General features: G+C 46.0%; 1 protein-coding gene across 1 annotated transcript; it reads left to right on the forward strand.

Annotated features, from left to right (window-relative positions):
• The first annotated feature begins 4,502 nt into the window (after positions 1–4,502).
• Positions 4,503–9,590, forward strand: GPHB5 (glycoprotein hormone subunit beta 5). The gene is made up of 2 exons (XM_075532421.1): positions 4,503–4,706; positions 9,402–9,590. Exons 1-2 carry the CDS (start codon positions 4,503–4,505, stop codon positions 9,588–9,590), a joined length of 393 nt encoding a protein of 130 aa, XP_075388536.1.
• Positions 9,591–16,757: the final 7,167 nt, after the last annotated feature.

Below are 16,757 nucleotides of genomic sequence, written 5' to 3' on the forward strand. Positions count from 1 at the left end.
TACAGTACTTGGCTTATCAGCAGAGCACATTAACTGTCCTGCCTAGCGAGTCCAGTGAGTGTTTAGTGAGTGTGCAGGAAAATTACACGGTTAATGTTGATGGGCGGGAGACAGAATGGACCATAGTTTGTATTATGAGAAAGTCAGAGATGGTAAAAGAAAGGTGCTTCTGACCTTCCCTTGTTTGTCTCTATCTGTGACGTTACAGGCACAGAAGCACATGTTTGCAGTCTACAAGGATCCAACAGTCTTCTTTAAGGCACAGCTCAGGATGGCAGCTCGCCTGCAAGTGCCTGGCAAGCTACTGGTCCAGCAAGTTAGAAGATCAAGCCAAGTAAGAGTTGGTCCCCAGAGTACCCTGGTTTGGTGGTGGAAATCTGGAGAAAGTTCTTTTATCTAGTCTCAACCCAGTTCAACTATTTACAAAATGCATATCTTCACCTGCCTCCAGAGAAACTGATTGTTCACTGATGGATGCACTGAGGTTGGCTAGGTGCTTTGGAAAACCAAGTCTTTAATTCACGCATTTATTTAAAGAGCATTTGTTGCAAACAATGGAAATGCTTTATCCTCTTTATTTCGTCACACACACACACACACACACACACACACATACACACACACACACCATATATACTCGAGTATAAGCCAACCCAAATATCAGCTGAGGCACCTAATTTTACTACAAAAACAGCATTAAAAATGTGCTGAAACATGGGAGCAAATGAAGGTGGAGGAAGAGAGAGTGGAGCACATCCTGGCCCACCAAGCTTTGAGGACGATATCTCCACTCAGAGTAGCCAATGCACAGAGAGGACCATATGGTCGGCCCCACTATGAGACACGGCATCCCTCACTGACCCATAGCCCTACAGGGGACAACACTGGAGACACAGTGTGGGAATTGCACCCGATCTGACCCCATCACACCGAGGCAAAACACTAAGGGCGTGGAACAGAACAGCAAGGGGAGCAGAGCAAGAAAGTCCTGAGGGAATACCAAAATAGACTTTGGGGCCAGTAGGTGGCACCCCATCAGACTCGACCAGAAAACACTCCTAAAGGTCAACAAACAGACCTTGAACTATTTATAGGCTTTTCTTTGTCATTGTCTTTTTGTTGTTGTCGTTGTTTTCTTTTGTTGGTTTGTTTTGCTCTCTTGTTTATTTTGTGCATATTATTATCTCTGCAGGTCTATGTAGATAAGCTAGGCTGGATAAACAATCTGGAGGAAAAAACAATGAGACTGATGGTTTGGGGTGGAGGGGTGTAGCAGAGGGGGAGGTAGGAGAAAGGAAGTAGTATTAACCACCCAGGGACAAGGGAACAAGTGATGCAAAATCAGTGGTGAGGAGGGTGTAAGAAGCCTGGTAGGGATTGATCAAGGGCGATGTAACTGAGAGGAATTACTGAAACCCAAATGAAGGCCGAGCATGATAGTGGGACAAGAGGGAAGTAAAAGGAAATAGAGGAAAGAACTAGGAGGCAAAGGGTATTTATAGAGGTCTAAATACAGGCATGTACATATATAAATATATTTCTAGGTTTAGTATTAAGGTAGCAGATGGACATTGGGCCTCCACTCAAGTATTCCCTCAATGCAAGAACACTTTGTTCTATTAAACTGGCATTCCATGATGCTCACCTTCCCAACATGATTGCTGAAGATAAATGGGTACATAAGACAAATGTGGTGAAGAAAGCTGATGGTGCCTGGCTATCCAAATATATAGGGTCTGTGTTCTTAAAGGCTTGAAGGGAAATAAGCGGCTATCTAGAAGAGAAGCAACAAAGCCCACATGGAAGAAGCACACCAGCCTGTGTGATCACAAGATGTCGAAGGGATCAGGTATCATGCATCAAAGAACAAAAATCATATCATTGTGAATGAGGGGGAGTGCAGATTGGAGATCCAAAGCCCATCTGTAGGCAACTGGACACCCCTTACAGAAGGGTCGTGGGGAGGAGATGAGCCAGTCAGGGTGCAGTATAGCAAAGCTGAAACATACAACTTTCCTATAGTTTTTAAATGCTTCCTCCACCCCAATATCATGATCCCAATTCTACCTTACAAATCTGGCTAGACCAGAGGATGTAAACTGGTACAGATAGGAACTGGAAACACAGGGAATCCTGGAAACACAGGGAATCCAGGACAGATGATCCCTTCAGGACCAGTGCTAAGAGTGGTGATACTGGGAGGGTGGGGTGGAAAGGGGGAACAGATTACAAGGATCTACATATAACCTCCTCCCTGGGGGATGGACAACAGAAAAGTAGGTGAAAGGAAATGTTGGACAGTGTAAGATATGACAAAATGATAACAAATTATTAATTATCAAGGGTTCATGAGGGAGGGTGGAATGGTGGGGGAGGGGAAAATGAGGAGCTGATACCAAGAGCTCAAGTAGAAAGCAAATGTTTTGAGAATGATGATGATGGCAACAAATGTACAAGTGTGCTGGACACAATGGGTGTGTTTATGGATTGTGATAAGAGCTATATGAACTCCCAATAAGATGATTTTAAAAAAAGGAAATAAATGTGCTGAAAAACTCAGCTTATACAGGAATACACACACACACACACACAACATATATATAGGAGCTCCGGTAGTGCAGTGGTGAAGCACTCAGTGGCTAAGCAAAAGGTGGTAGGTTTGAACCCATTAGCCCCTACGTGGGAGATTGGAACATGAACTATGTCTCACGCTCATAAATCTAAAGAATGCTATTTAGAACTGGAAATGTAAAGAAAGTATGTGTTTCCAATACAGTAACATTGGATGTTGTTGCGTGTCAGATGAATGGACACTTACGTGGCCTATTTTAGTGAAAAAATATTAATATTACTCGACTTGTCAAAGTCTGCCCAATGTCAGCCCTGCGAAAAGTGCTGAAAACGGGGCAAAATGCATGAAAAGTCACTTGTCATTCCCATGCTGGAGGATCATGACTTTGAACAATTTTGCTATTTTCCCCTTTATGATTCATTCCCCTTTATGTTATCTAATACTTAACTGATTTTAAGACTTCCAGAATGTTCCTTTTCGCTGTAATTTCCATCCCTTCAGTTCATGGTCTTGTGTTCTTTCCAGTGAGAAAGACTGTTTGCTGTTTTCAATGCATCCAGACATGGGAGGTAAGGGAAAGAGTTTGCCATTAGCTGCTGGTGACTTACTCCTCTTTTCAAAGAAAGCTTGTTCCCACGAAGGAAACTTTAATCCATCTTGCCCCAGTGCATTTGTTCTCCAAGAGCCAGGTGAACTACCTATGACTATTTCCCTAGGATTATGTCACCCACCACGGCAACTTTCTGTTTTAGTAGGTGATGTTAAGAAACAAAACAACACCCTTCACGTTAATCAGTTTTGGAAAATAGAGACTGGCTTTATATTCCAGGGCTTTGATGTGTTCTGTGGCTCCTGTAAGGATCTGCCTCTCTTTTGTTCTGATCGACAAGACCTTTCCTATATATTCAAGCAATCAAGCAGTCCAGTCACAGAGGGTACAGACAGCCACCCAGCGCAGACTTCCACCCTTCCGTGTGCCTTTCTGAAAGAAGAGCTCACACCAGCACGGTTAGGTAAGTGCTTCTCCGTAATGAGGACTTCACTCCACTTGAGCAGAGCCCTGCTAAGGTGATAGGTCAGAAGCAGGAGCCCTGAGGTGAGATTTCAGAATAAATAGCCTCAGGGCCCATTTTAAATAGTAACGGACCAGGAGACTTCCAGCATGCAATATTTAATTTCTAGCTAGGAGGTTTGTCTGAAAGGTAATTCTGGTCCTGAAAGAGCACAGAACATTTCCAAGACCCAGAGATGATAGAGTTGATAGCAAAGGTGCACACTTGCAGTTGGAACCCTTGGTGCTGTCAATGACTGGGATTTCAAGGTACGCACAGCTGGGTACTTATGGCAGCAGGAGCCTACACCCGAGGCACAAAGTCAGAGGAGAACACATTTTTACGAATGGGATTTTAAGTCGGCTGGCCAGGTTTTAGGGACTTTCTGCAAATCCATATTTTCTGGTGGGTTGGTTTAGTAACAGTATCTATAAAGCATAGAGTCATTAATATTGACTTATTCCCTCCCCTTGGCACCTGGAAATGTACTTTTGAGCAAAGTGTATAAAATGGTACCCCAATCTTCTGGATCTGAGTAAAAAGAATTTACGTGCATGTTAGTGTTATGTTAGCATCTGCATCCCTTTCCATGTTAGTCATACTTTGCATTCATTTTGAAGAGACCATTGAAGCAAGCTTCTCTAAGACCACCAGTGGGGTCACGATAAGGAAGAGTCTGAGATTCCCTTGAATGACAGGTGCCTGCAGAGCACAGTGGGTCTGTGGAATTCAGCCAGGACCCAGACTCTGTGGTCATTTATTATATCTTGGCTAAAGAACATGGTCCCTTTGACCATGACTGACATGTTGGTGGCTGTTTCATTAAGGCAGTCGGTCCTGCCAATTACTTCTCCCCCCTCTCCCTTTTGGAGGACAGCATGAAGGCTGCCTACCTTTTCCTCGGCTCCGTGGCCCTCCTGCTGCTGGCTGGCTGCAGCTGTGTCTCCAGCACCTCCGGCAGGGACCTGCACACCTTCGTGGGCTGCGCTGTGAGGGAATTCACTTTTGTGGCCAAGAAGACGGGCTGCAGAGGACTGCGGATCACCACCGACGCCTGCTGGGGTCGCTGTGAGACCTGGGAGGTGAGTGGCTAAACGGAGGATGGATGCTTTCAGGGACAGCCACTGGGGACGGATTATTATTTTTTCTTGTTATTGTGAGTTGGGTGAAGGCGTCCAGAGCAGATCAGTTTTCCGTTCAACTACGCATACACATTTTGTTGCAGCTCATTGCTTGCAATCCTCACTAGGAAACACCTCTCATCCCATTTTCTCCCTGTGTTCGTTTTTCCATTTCTCCTTCTTTCCTAGTCCTTCTGAATGTTGCCCTTGGGCAAACGCTGCCCTCCTGATCTCAAATGTTTGATTATTCTAAGGAGTGGGGACCGCCCAGTGTTGTTGTTCACCTTATAGACCTATTGTTTGGCTGAAAATGGAGCAACAGGGGTGAGTTCAGTTCCAGACTGGAAGGGTTCCACCAGTCTCTAGGTCAAGCAGTAAGCTTGGTCTTGTTTTTTTGATATTGAGTTTTGGTCCACATTTTCCTCTCCCTCTATCCATGACCTTGTAAAGTGATCCCTTTCAGAGCAGCCGGTAGAGAAGCCGTTGGGCCCGATTCTGGAGCCCTGGCTTTTTCTATGTTGTCAGGTGGAACGGGGAATCTATCTTTCCTCGTGGATTTCAAAATAGAAGAAAACAACACAAAGCAAGCCAAACACAATGACTTGGCATCCTCCAAAAGTGTCCCGAGAGATTTGATTATGCCTCTCTAACACAGCAAGGATGAGACGTGGACTGACATGGACTGACATGGAGTCAGTGTTCTCGGTGTCAGCTACGGGACTGCGGCGTGGGAGTAGCCTGCCATTTTACAGACGGCATGGGGGATTCAAGGGGTGTGTGGCTGCAGAGTCAGTAGACACTTGGGACTAAATTCTTGGTTTTAATTTGTGGCTCAAACTCTTCCCTGTATTCCTGTGAGTGGTGAAACGAGGCCGTTACTACGTGGACTGGGGAGGTGAGTGATCACTGGCTCCCAGCCTTCCCTTCAGTCCCTTCCTCCCAGCGCTTTCACTGCCACGGAGTCAGTTTGGGACAGGGTTCACATAGGACAGGCTCAGGGTAGAGCTGCCCTGGAGATTCTCCTAGACTGTAAATCTTTGTGGAAGTAGAAAGCCCCGGGCTCCTTACAATTTCTAAGACCTTAAGACTGTATCCTTGATAGCTCCATCGAGTTCCTTTGTATTCAACTCTATTAAAACCTTTATAGAGACATTTGTGTTTACAATGTGAATTAAAAACTTCAAGCAAATGTAGCACCCTATTGGTCTGAGAAGGGGAGTCTGAGGGAGAACCACTCTGCTCACCGAGGCCCATCTCATTATGGATTAGGGGTTCTTGTCACTCACCAACCCAAACACCTTTCATGACCGCCGGCTGTAGCCCACTCAAGCGTCATCGTGGCTTCTGCTTGCTCTTTCAGCCAGCACACATATACTCTTAGCTCGGAAACTGTGAGGTTGACTTTAAAAGGTTCTATTAAACACTCCTCATGGAATCTCAGTTGTCATCCTTTCCTAATATCCCTTCTCATATCCACCCATCACGATCTTAGCCAATTCCTAGATGGCCATCCCTTGAGCCAACTCCTCCTCTAAACCCTGTCTGACTCCAGGTGAGACCTTGATGAGAAGCTTCCTTCTGTTTGCCTTCCACCACCAGTGCCAGCGTTTAAGTTCTTTGAGTGCAGAGATGGTGCGTCATTCTTGTGTGTGTGTACCTCGTAGCTTTTGTCAAAGAGTCACGTACGGCTAGGCCTTCCTTAACTATTCAGTGTGGGACATGATTGGCCCTGTACTTGTCGTTGTACAACTTCTGCCTAACTGAAGCTGCCCCTGCCACCCACAAGCACCAGAAGGGCACGCTGCCCTTGAGAAAAAGTGTTCTTCTCCTTCGGGCTAAGAGTCCCTGGGGGGTGCTAACCAGTAGATTGCAGGTTGGAGTCCACCCAGAGAAATCTCAGAAGAAAGGCCTGGGCATCTACCGTACATACTAGAGTATAGCCTACCCGGATATCAGCTGAGGCACCTAATTTTACCACAAAAACTGCATAAAAGAATGTGTTGAAAAAACTTGCCTTATACACGGTTATATACAGTACTTAAGAAACATCGGGCTTTGAAAGCCCCCTGGGGCCCAGGTCTGTCCTGGCATCCACAGCGATTGAGATGAGTTGGAAGGGACTCTACAGCCCTTGTTTTTGGTATTTAGAGTCGGGGAATTGGGTCTTGGTGATGAAATTTCCAAATTAAATGAAAGTATTTCACCAGCTTAGCTCTCTTTCTTTTTGCCCCAGGGCTGGAGATCTGGTACTCCAACTCCTTTGCCATCGAGTTGAACCTGCCATCGATTGCCTTTGTTTAGGGTTTACAAGGTTGTAAATCTTGATGAGAGCAGATTGCCTCAACTTTCTCTTGCAAAGTGGCTGGTTGGCTTGATCTGCTGACCTTGCGTTTAGCAGTTCAATGCTTACCCCTCAGTGCTACCAGGGCTCCTGATAGCCAGATGAAAATTGAGCTAGCTGCTGTATACTGTGGTCGGTCACCCGCCATCAGTCGTATGCAGGGACTTCGGTGCCTTCTCATATTAAGGCCTGGCAACACCTCACTTTACTGCAGCTCAAATCTTGGGGCTCTTTGGGATCAAAATCTCAAACCACTGTTTATCTTCAAGTCAGCCCATGTTCTCTCTTCTTTAAACTGGTGAACGGCTTTCACTGATGCACAGGCACGGCTGGGGATTTGTGCTCTCCCCGGAGAGCCGAAACACCAACACAAAGACACAGCATATCCTTTCACTTTTAGCCAGTTTAAAAAAAAATGTCCTTGCTGTGAGGTTACTTATAGGTGAGAAAGAAATGTTTATTTTCCAAGCAATATGAAAGTTTCTAAGATGTGGCACGTGTGTGTGTGACTCAACTGGTCTGAACACGGGGATGTTCCTGAAGACAAAGTAGCTGGATTTAAGGTGGAAGGCTGCTGCTGGAAACAGCTTTTGCTCCCGACGAGGGTTTAGGGCTGCCAGATCTAATAAATGAAACAAAACAAAACTGAGAAACAAACAGGATGCTTGATTACATTTGAAGTTCATATCCACAACAAATAATTTTCAAGTGTAAGTTTGTCCTGTGGAATATTTGAGACTGATTTATACCAAAAAATGACCATGTGTTGATGTGAAATTCAAATTTAACTGGGGATCCTGTATTTTATTGGACAACCCATTCTAGGTCACAAGAGTAGAGAGAGTAAGGAGACATCAGGCAAACTGAGGCTGACCCTTGAAGGCCCGGAGTTCAATCTGTCAGGTGTATTGATAGAAGTTTCCCAGAGAAAAGTTGAGCAAGGAGAAACTGAGTGCGTTCTGGAGCACGGAGTTGCAATTTTCAATAGGATGGCTGGGAAAGGCAGCCTTGAGTGGGTGCCGGGTGAAAGAAAACACTGAAGGGGTGACTGTACAGAAGAACATCCCAACGAGAGGAAATACCAAGTATGTGGACCCTGACGTGGTAGGTTCGAGGCACTATGTGGCTGGATCAGAGTGAGCAAATCAGCAAGTTTAGGGTCAACATTCAAACTCAAACTCACTGCCAAGGAGTCACTTATGAATCATAAAACGGCCCCTGAGGTCTTGAGATTGTAACGTCATACGCGAGTCGAAGGCCTCGTCTTTCTTCTATTGAGGTGCTGGTGGTTTCAAACTGCTGACCACAAGCTCAACCTGCAACCACGACGCTACCAAAGCTCATAGCCCTCATATCCAGGGGAAGGGCAGATCGTCCAGGTAAGGTGAGGTCTTCAAGGTGGTGCTGCATGAACCACAAAGTTGGTAGTTCAGACCCACCAGCTGCACCTCAAGAGGAAGGTGAATCCTTGTGCTCTGGTAAAGGTTCACAGTTTCAAAACTCTATACAGGGCTGCCATGGACTGCCCCACACCAAATAGATTTGTCTGGGAAGAAGTACAGCCAGAATGCTCCTTACAGGCAAGGATGGAGAGACTTCATCTCATGTACTTTGAATGTGTTATCAGGAGAGACCAGTCTTTGGAGAAAGACAGTGTGCTTGGTAAAGTAGAGGGGCAGTGAAAAAGAGGCAGGCCCTCAACAAGATGGACTGACACATTGTCTGCCACAATGGCTCAGCTTAAGAATACTTGTGAGAGTGGCCTTGGTTCAGGCGGAATTTCATTCTGTTGTACGCAGGGTCACTGTGAGTTGGAACCAACTTGATGACACCCAACAACAACAACCACCACCACCACAACACACAGGGTTTCTATGACTGGACATCAATGGGTTTTGCCTTATGAACCCTTTGCCATTAACTCTGAGTGAGGTGTGAAATCACTAGGACTTTGGGCAGAAGAGTGACAGGACCTGATTGATGCTTTAAAAGCATCACTTGGAGCCTCTGCATTTCAAATAAACACTTGTGGGCAAAGACAGGACAGGAAAACTAGTCAGGAGACGTGTGCAATGATTAAGATGATTCATTGGCTACGTATTTAATGAGCATTTGCTGCGTGCCAGGACTCTGTGGGTTTCAGGAGATGGTGGTGAACAGGAACGGGTTCTTGCTTTCAGAGTTTGCCTTCTGGTGGGGGTCGGGGCAGGTCAACAAATGAGTCAGTTCATATCAGCTAGTGAAACATGGTCCCAAGAAAATAAAGCAGGATGGTCTGTACTAATGGGTTTCCTGTTTTCTACCTGTGGGGACAGAAGCCCATTCTGGAGCCTCCCTACATCGAAGCCCATCATCGAGTCTGTACCTACAACGAGACCAGACAGGTGACTGTCAAGCTGCCCAACTGTGCTCCTGGAGTCGATCCCTTCTACACCTACCCTGTGGCCGTCCGCTGTGACTGCGGGGCCTGCTCCACCGCCACCACCGAGTGTGAGACCATCTGAAGCTGTCGCAGTCTGCAGGACACAGCTAGCGGTCTTGGACCTCACAGGCCCACCTGCACACGCAGCACAAGCAGATACACCCTCTGGATCCAAGGACTGCTTAATTTCACCCCGTTTGTGGAGGAAGGCGTACGTCTTGGTTTAAAACCAAGGTCAGATGCAACCCATTTAGGCTAAAGCTGTATAACAATATTTGGACCCTCACCCAAATAATCATACATCTTCAAATTCATATTTCTTTGTCTTGTGCCTTGGAACATAATTTGTACACTAGAGTCCTCCCCTTTCAAGGTCCATGATTCAAACAATGAATGTAATTAGAAAATGGGATTAGGAAGTTATTACATTCTCAGGTCCTATTTAACTACCAACCTCCAACTGAACTCTAAGGGCCAGAAAGTAACAAAGCCCACGCTCTAGTCCTCCTGCTCCCAAGAAAATCCAACTTCAAACTTTTCTAGAGAAAACAACCCTTCCCATTTTAACTGAACAGTGGGCTGTAAAGACTCAGTGACTGCTCAGATTAACAAAACAGCAGTTCAAATGAAAAGGTGTTGTGATTTCCAAGTAAATTTCTTTTAAAATTAATAAAAGGATCCTTTCTAGTGATTAAACCCCCCTTCCCCCGCAAAACAAACAAACAAACAAACAAAAAATGTACTAGAGCTATCACTCAGGCTCAAAACTCATGGAACTAAATTCATGTTTCTAGAGTGTGATGTTCTCCCAAAGCTGTAGCCAAAACATTCCATCACAAGTATTTGTCTCCACTTAGCATAATTTAAATTTAAATTGAATTTATTAAACTCAGAAAATTCACATGTTTGTAGGGGTCAAACGGCACTGCTGTCTGTGATTATCTAGCTCCTGCCTCTTAAATCTTACAGCAGCTGATTCTTTGTGGCTTTTTAAAAAACCCTCAAATGTTATGTATTTTGGGGATTGATTTTAACCATGCCTTTTTTCATAATATTCTAAGAAAATCTATCTTAATGCCAATAAAGCATGCCCTCTGCCTTTTGAATTCATAAAAATTTTTTACAACGTCTTTTTGGTCATTAACGCACTTGAAGTAATAGGAACATACGTAAAGTGAATCACAAGTAATTTTTACTTAAACCTCAGTTTAGGATGCCACGTTCAGTAAGAGCCACCGAGAGATGGCTCTGGGTAGCATACGTTGACATACACACCTCGCGGCACAGCAGGAAGCCAGGAGTTCTGTTTGACTCACTGCACTTCCTCGTAGACCAGCACCGTAACTGTTGATATTGACGTTCACGCTCTAGGCGGATGGAGTGCATGTGTGAGATGAGTGGGCATTAACAAATGCCACTTCCAACCATCAGTGCAAATCTATGGATGGGCAAGGAAGTCACTTGGAGTGAGATGCCTTCTCTGGGACAGTAGGCGATGCTTAGGGATGATACTGGGTCCCATCACTCAAGTGGTTTCCAATCCATCCACCAAGAACGTTCCTCAGGGTTTGCTGATGAGATAAGATGATTTCTTTAGAGAATGTAGGGGGAAAAGGTGGTAGTAAAGACTTGACCCAAACTCACTGCCTTAGAGGCGGTGCCAACCCATAATGACCTATAGGACAGGGGTGACCTGTCTCTGTGAGTTTCCAAGACTGTAACTCTTTATGGGAGTAGAAAGCTCCATCTATCTCCTGCACAGTGACTGGTGGTTTTGAACTGCTGACTTTGCAGGTTGCAGCCCAGCCCGTAACCACTACTGCACCACGGCTCCTAAGGACTCGACCAACGATGAGAAAAGACCATCACAGCAGCAACAGGGTTCTCACAGGAAACAATTGTTAAACTTCAGTGGGGGTACTGTGGAGAGTTCGGTGACGAGACTTTACAAGTACGTCGACAGGATTAAGGAAATCAACAAGGGGGGGGGGGAGGCAGTGACACATCTTCAGTTTAGAACAATGATCAATCTAAGGTGAAAGAGCAAAGCGTGGTGATCAGACCGGAAAGAGAACTGCAGGAGAAGGCTGTCTGGCAGGAGCTCTGGTCTTTGACAGGAGGAGGCAGCAATACCAGCTTGGGACCTGGTCACAGGTGTGGGAAAGCAATTACCCAAGCCTCCTCCCATGCTCTGATCTGCCGGCGCCTCCCCTTGGCTGAATCCCAGCAGAGTGACGGGGTCTATTGCTGCAGCCGTAAAGGTTTTCAGAGAGTGGAGAGAGGATCCAGGTGCACATGGATGACACTCAGCACAGCTGTCTTTGGGGAGCTGAGGTTGCAGAATGGCTCTGAGAGGGGCAGGGCCTACGGGAGCAGGACAACCGCTGCGCCGCCTGTGGGAAACTGGCAGACACATGGAAAGGTAGGCACTGGCAAACATGGTGTCTATAACATTTGAGCGACAGGGGACAAGGATACTGTGACTGGGGCGTATTGGATGGCTGAATACAGTCGACGCGCTGGGGCAGTAATATGGAAGTCAGAAGGCCACATCAGAAAGACACTATTCCCTGAAAAGCAGGCCCAAGACCTTATTAGGAGACCACCTGTGTCAACCGTCTCATGGGGAGCAGTGGAGCACAGAAGCTGACATGGGGCAATTAGGTAGATGTGTTGGAAGGCCCCGGCAGAAGGGGCCCATTTCCACCTGCCAGTTCTTCTTGGTTAGAGACAATGCAGAGACAGACCCACTCCACCCCACCCCACCCCGTCTGAAGAGGGGGCTTTCCTTGGTGGTATTTGCCCTGAGTCTCTCACTGGCTCTAGATCAGCAATTGGGAATGGCTTACTGGGGCGGGGGAAGGGCATTCCTGCTGTGAGAAGACTGATTCTCCCTTAAAGGAGCCAGAGCCCTTGCCTAATGCAAACTGGTCGATATCCGCGGAATGTGTTTGTGACTGGGTCTTGAGGGTGTGGGACAAGGTTGAGAAGAGGAAGATAGCAGATGAGAAGAATAGGTAACAGTTTATTGATATGGAGACTTCCCTTTGACTCAGGGGGTGAACACCCTCATGAAAACACCTGTGTCTGACCCCAAGGCACTATTGGGCTGGCTTCTTAAAGTGTGGTGGACATCATGACCTAGGAAGGAGGAGAGACTCTGGAGAGCAAAAGACTCCGGGAAGTGGGCCTGCTAGATTGGACTTATTGTCTAAGATCAGAGAACTCACCTGTTCATTGGGAGGCCACTGCTGACACCCCATGTGTTAGACTGGGTAGACTAGAGAAACAAATCCATAGAAACTCATATGTATATAACAAAGATTTTTATATAAAGGGTAATTGTACATTAAGAAAGCATCCCAACCCAGTCCAATCTAAGTCCACAAGTCTTATATTAGCCCATATGTCCCATACCAGCTTATAAAGTCCTCTTCTGACTCACGAAACACATGCAATGATGCCGAATGCAGGATGATCACAGACCAGTGGGTAGGAAGTCTTTGGATCTAGTGTCATTGTAAGCATCTCAGCACTGGCAGGGGTCTCTACATGGCTTCTCCGGCTCCAGAGACCTGGGTGCATCAGGGTAGGTCCATGTGGCTTCTCCAGCTTCCAGGGTGTAGCGCCATGTGTCATGTCTGTAGAGCGTGGTCGCAGGGAGTGAGCCTTGAGTCTTGTCAGTAGAGTGTCTCCCGCCTCCAAGGAGGAAATACTAGGGTTCCCAGAATTCTCAGGAGAAGGTTATGCCCACACAGAGGTCTCATTGGCTATCTTTGGATTCAAAGGCTGGACTCCACCCCTACACTCTTAATCCTCAAATTGACATCAGATTATGTAACTACCACACCTCCTTTACTGAAAAACAAGAAAGAATTACTAGTGGGGGGCATCTGAGTCAGGAGACAAGCTCAATCGTGGTTGCTTTTCGCGAGCTGGGGTTGAGGGCAAGGGGAGATGCTGTGGAGTCCCTGGTGTCAGTGGAAGTGATGGGGCTCTGGAATCGCAGAAAACTAGGTGACAACATATAAGAGACAAAACCCCCAAATACCAAGCCCACTGCTATTGAGTCAATAGATTTACAGCCTCTGAAACCCTTGCGTGCAGTTCTGTCCTGTCCTTTAGGATTGTGTGAGTCTAAAGGCAACACAGACAGATTCTGTGACAGGTCACCAAGCTGCGGTGGCAACTAGGGACAGTGGCACTGGCTCATAATCCTGCAGTGGTCCCAGTGTGTGACCTTCCAACATTCCTACGCTAGAGATATATTTACAAATCAGAAAACTATCGATAGAAAACAAGAAGCAATCTCCATCAGGACATAATCCAGTGTTAAACTTGCATTTTTTTCCAAATTCCCCCTCCCCCTTGTCTTCCTTCCACAGATATTTATTCTTATTTTGTGCAAGACACTCATAAAGATATGATACTGTTACCTTCGGGGAGATTGTTAAGTCTTTGAGAGCTAAGAGATAGAGCGAGACCTTTAATTCATAGATTTAGTGAGGGAGGTGAAGTTCGTGGAGAACAGGAAATCAAAGGAAATGAATTGAAAGTAGTTTAGGCTAGCCAAAGAAAGAAAGGTTAGAGCTGGCCCTGTGTCTAAAGCCAGAGAATTAGCTCATTTGAAAGGTAGAAAATCCAAGAGAGCCGCCACTCCATAAAGGAAGAGAAAACTAGGTTTAATGCAGACCCACTAACCAACTACAAAGGCTCTTGTGTCACAGCCCGGAGCCGGAGGGGGAGCTAGGACAGGGTGGGAGCAGGGGTGAGAGTGACCTGAGACTAGCAAGAGCAGCCAGCGAGAGAACAAAGGATCCTTTCGGGTATTTGAAGTCTTTGGGATATCTCTAACTCTTTTAGACAGGTTGGTGTGGATAACTCCAATGGGCTGGGTGCCAGTTGGGGTGGGCTGAAGTCACTTAATTAGGTGGGAAGATGGGCGGAATAAGCTTTGTAAACAGAAGAAATGTCTGCTGCCGTCCTTAGGAGCGCTGCCGCCAGACCCTGGAGAGCTCAGGCTGTGTCTCACTGTTTATATAAATTCTCTTAATTCTTGTGGCAACCACCTTACCAGGCATGGCTATTCCGTTTTCTGGGTGGTCAAATGGGTACTCAGAGAAGTCAATGGACCTACCCAAGGTCACACAGCTATTAAGCAGAAGGCGCCAGGTTCTGACCCAGAACTTTTTACCACTGCAAATGCTCCCCAAACTAAGCCCATGGCCGCAGAGTTGATTCCAAGTCGAAGTCACCCTCGAAGACAGAGTGAAGTGCCTCAGAGGAGGCCCAAGCCTGCACATCATTACGGAAGAACACCTTCACAGCTTTCTCCTTTGCAGTGACGGGTATGTTTTAACCCCTGACTTGTGATTAGCAGCTGAGCGCTTTAACCTCGTCACCACCCAGACTTCTCTATGACAGCATGAGGTCTTTTTATGAATGTACCTTCTTCGGGTTAACTGACTTCAGATCATCCCTCCTTGTTGTGGTTCAGTGTGAGTTTGGGTGTTTTTATGGAGATTGGAGATTCCGGCCCCGTGCCCCCCCCACCCCCCGGTTTCCTGTACAATCTCTAAGGAGGCCAACGGGGTAACACATTGAGCTGCTAACTGCAAGGTCAGCTTTTGAACTTACCAGTGGCCATGAGACTGTCTGCTCCCATAAAGAGTAAGCTCAGAAATCCGCAGAGGCAGCTGTGCTCCGTCCCAGAGGGTCACTATGAGTTGGAATCGACTTTTTCAGTTAGACATCTGTCTAAAACTGTAGCTCCTGGTGATTCAAACAGCAAATGTGCTAGGCTGCTAACTGAAAAAGTGGGCCTTCAAGGTCAACCAGGGGCATCACAAGAGGAAGGCCTGGTGATCCACTTCTGAAAAACCAGCCACTAAAAGCCCTAAGGAGGCCAGTTCTATTTGCACCCACATGAGGGCAGGCGCCATTCACAACAGCTAACTGCTGCTGCTTTACTGCCACGGACTTATAAGAACTGCCCCTGTGGGTTCCCAGATGGTAATTCTTTTTTTTATAGCAGTTTTATTGGGACATAATTCACATATCATATAATTTTAATAGTTCAATCTTATCAAGAAGAGTTGCACACTCATCACCACTATCAATTTTAGAACATTTTCTTCATTCTTGCTCTCCTTGTTTTAGCTCCCTATTTCTCCCAACCTCCCCTGCTATACCGCCAAGAAACCATTAACTGGTTACTGTCTCTAGAGATTCACCCAATTTGGATTTCATGTAGTGAAAATGATTCAAAAACAAAGAAACAAACAAACAGAAAAAGCCAACAATAACAAAATAAAATAGAGACAAACCTCCGTTGAAAAGAAAGCGGGAAATATTAAAAGCTAGAACAACTTTAAATTGAGTCAAAAGGGAGATCAAATGATGAGGTGTTACATTTTAACCTAACTGCGTGTGCCATAATCCTCTTTCCAATGCACCTTATAGGACAGCAAGGCTCTATCCCTGGTCTGTGGGGAGAGGGAATTCGCCAGATGCTCAATCCATGTGTTTCTCATTCGTTTTCTTTTTTTAAAAAAACTGAGATAACATTAAAATGGGTCAAAGGGGGGATCAAATACTTCCTTTTAATCTAATGATATCCTCCTACAATCTCCTCTCCAAGATGCTCTGTTTGAAAACACCCCTCCAGCATGCCAGAGAGGATTCTCCGGAGGCTTCAGCTATGTGCGGGTCCTGCAGATGGATTCTGGGCTTCCACTGCCATCCATGGCTTTTTGCAAGCCAGATGTTTACAATTTAAGCTTTTGAAAACCAGATGTTTACATTCCCTCCTTCGGATTTGGATGATCATATTTACAATCCTTAGACGACACAGAAAGATGTGCTTCTTCCAGGTGGATTTAATTGACACCTCACTTAAATGACTGCTTTGTTTCAAGGCAAGCCTTGGAGACTCTAGATCAGTGGTTCTCAACCTTCCCAATGCCGAGACCCTCATGTGGTGGAGACCCCCAACCATGAAATTATTTTGTTGCTACTTCATTACTGTCATTTTGCTACTGTTATGAATCATAATGTAACTATCTGATATGCAGGATGTATTTTCTGATGGTCTTAGACAACCCCTGTGAAAGGGTCGTTCGACCCCCAAAGGGGTTGCGACCCCAGGTTGAGAACCGCGGCTCTACATGCTATTCTTTCTGATAGCCAGGCACCATTTGGTTTCATCACCACACTTTGATATAGCACCCGTATTTCCAGTGATCTCATT

This window comes from Tenrec ecaudatus, chromosome 14 (assembly GCF_050624435.1).
Source record: "Tenrec ecaudatus isolate mTenEca1 chromosome 14, mTenEca1.hap1, whole genome shotgun sequence".
In the NCBI taxonomy this organism is placed as follows: Eukaryota; Metazoa; Chordata; class Mammalia; order Afrosoricida; family Tenrecidae; genus Tenrec; species Tenrec ecaudatus.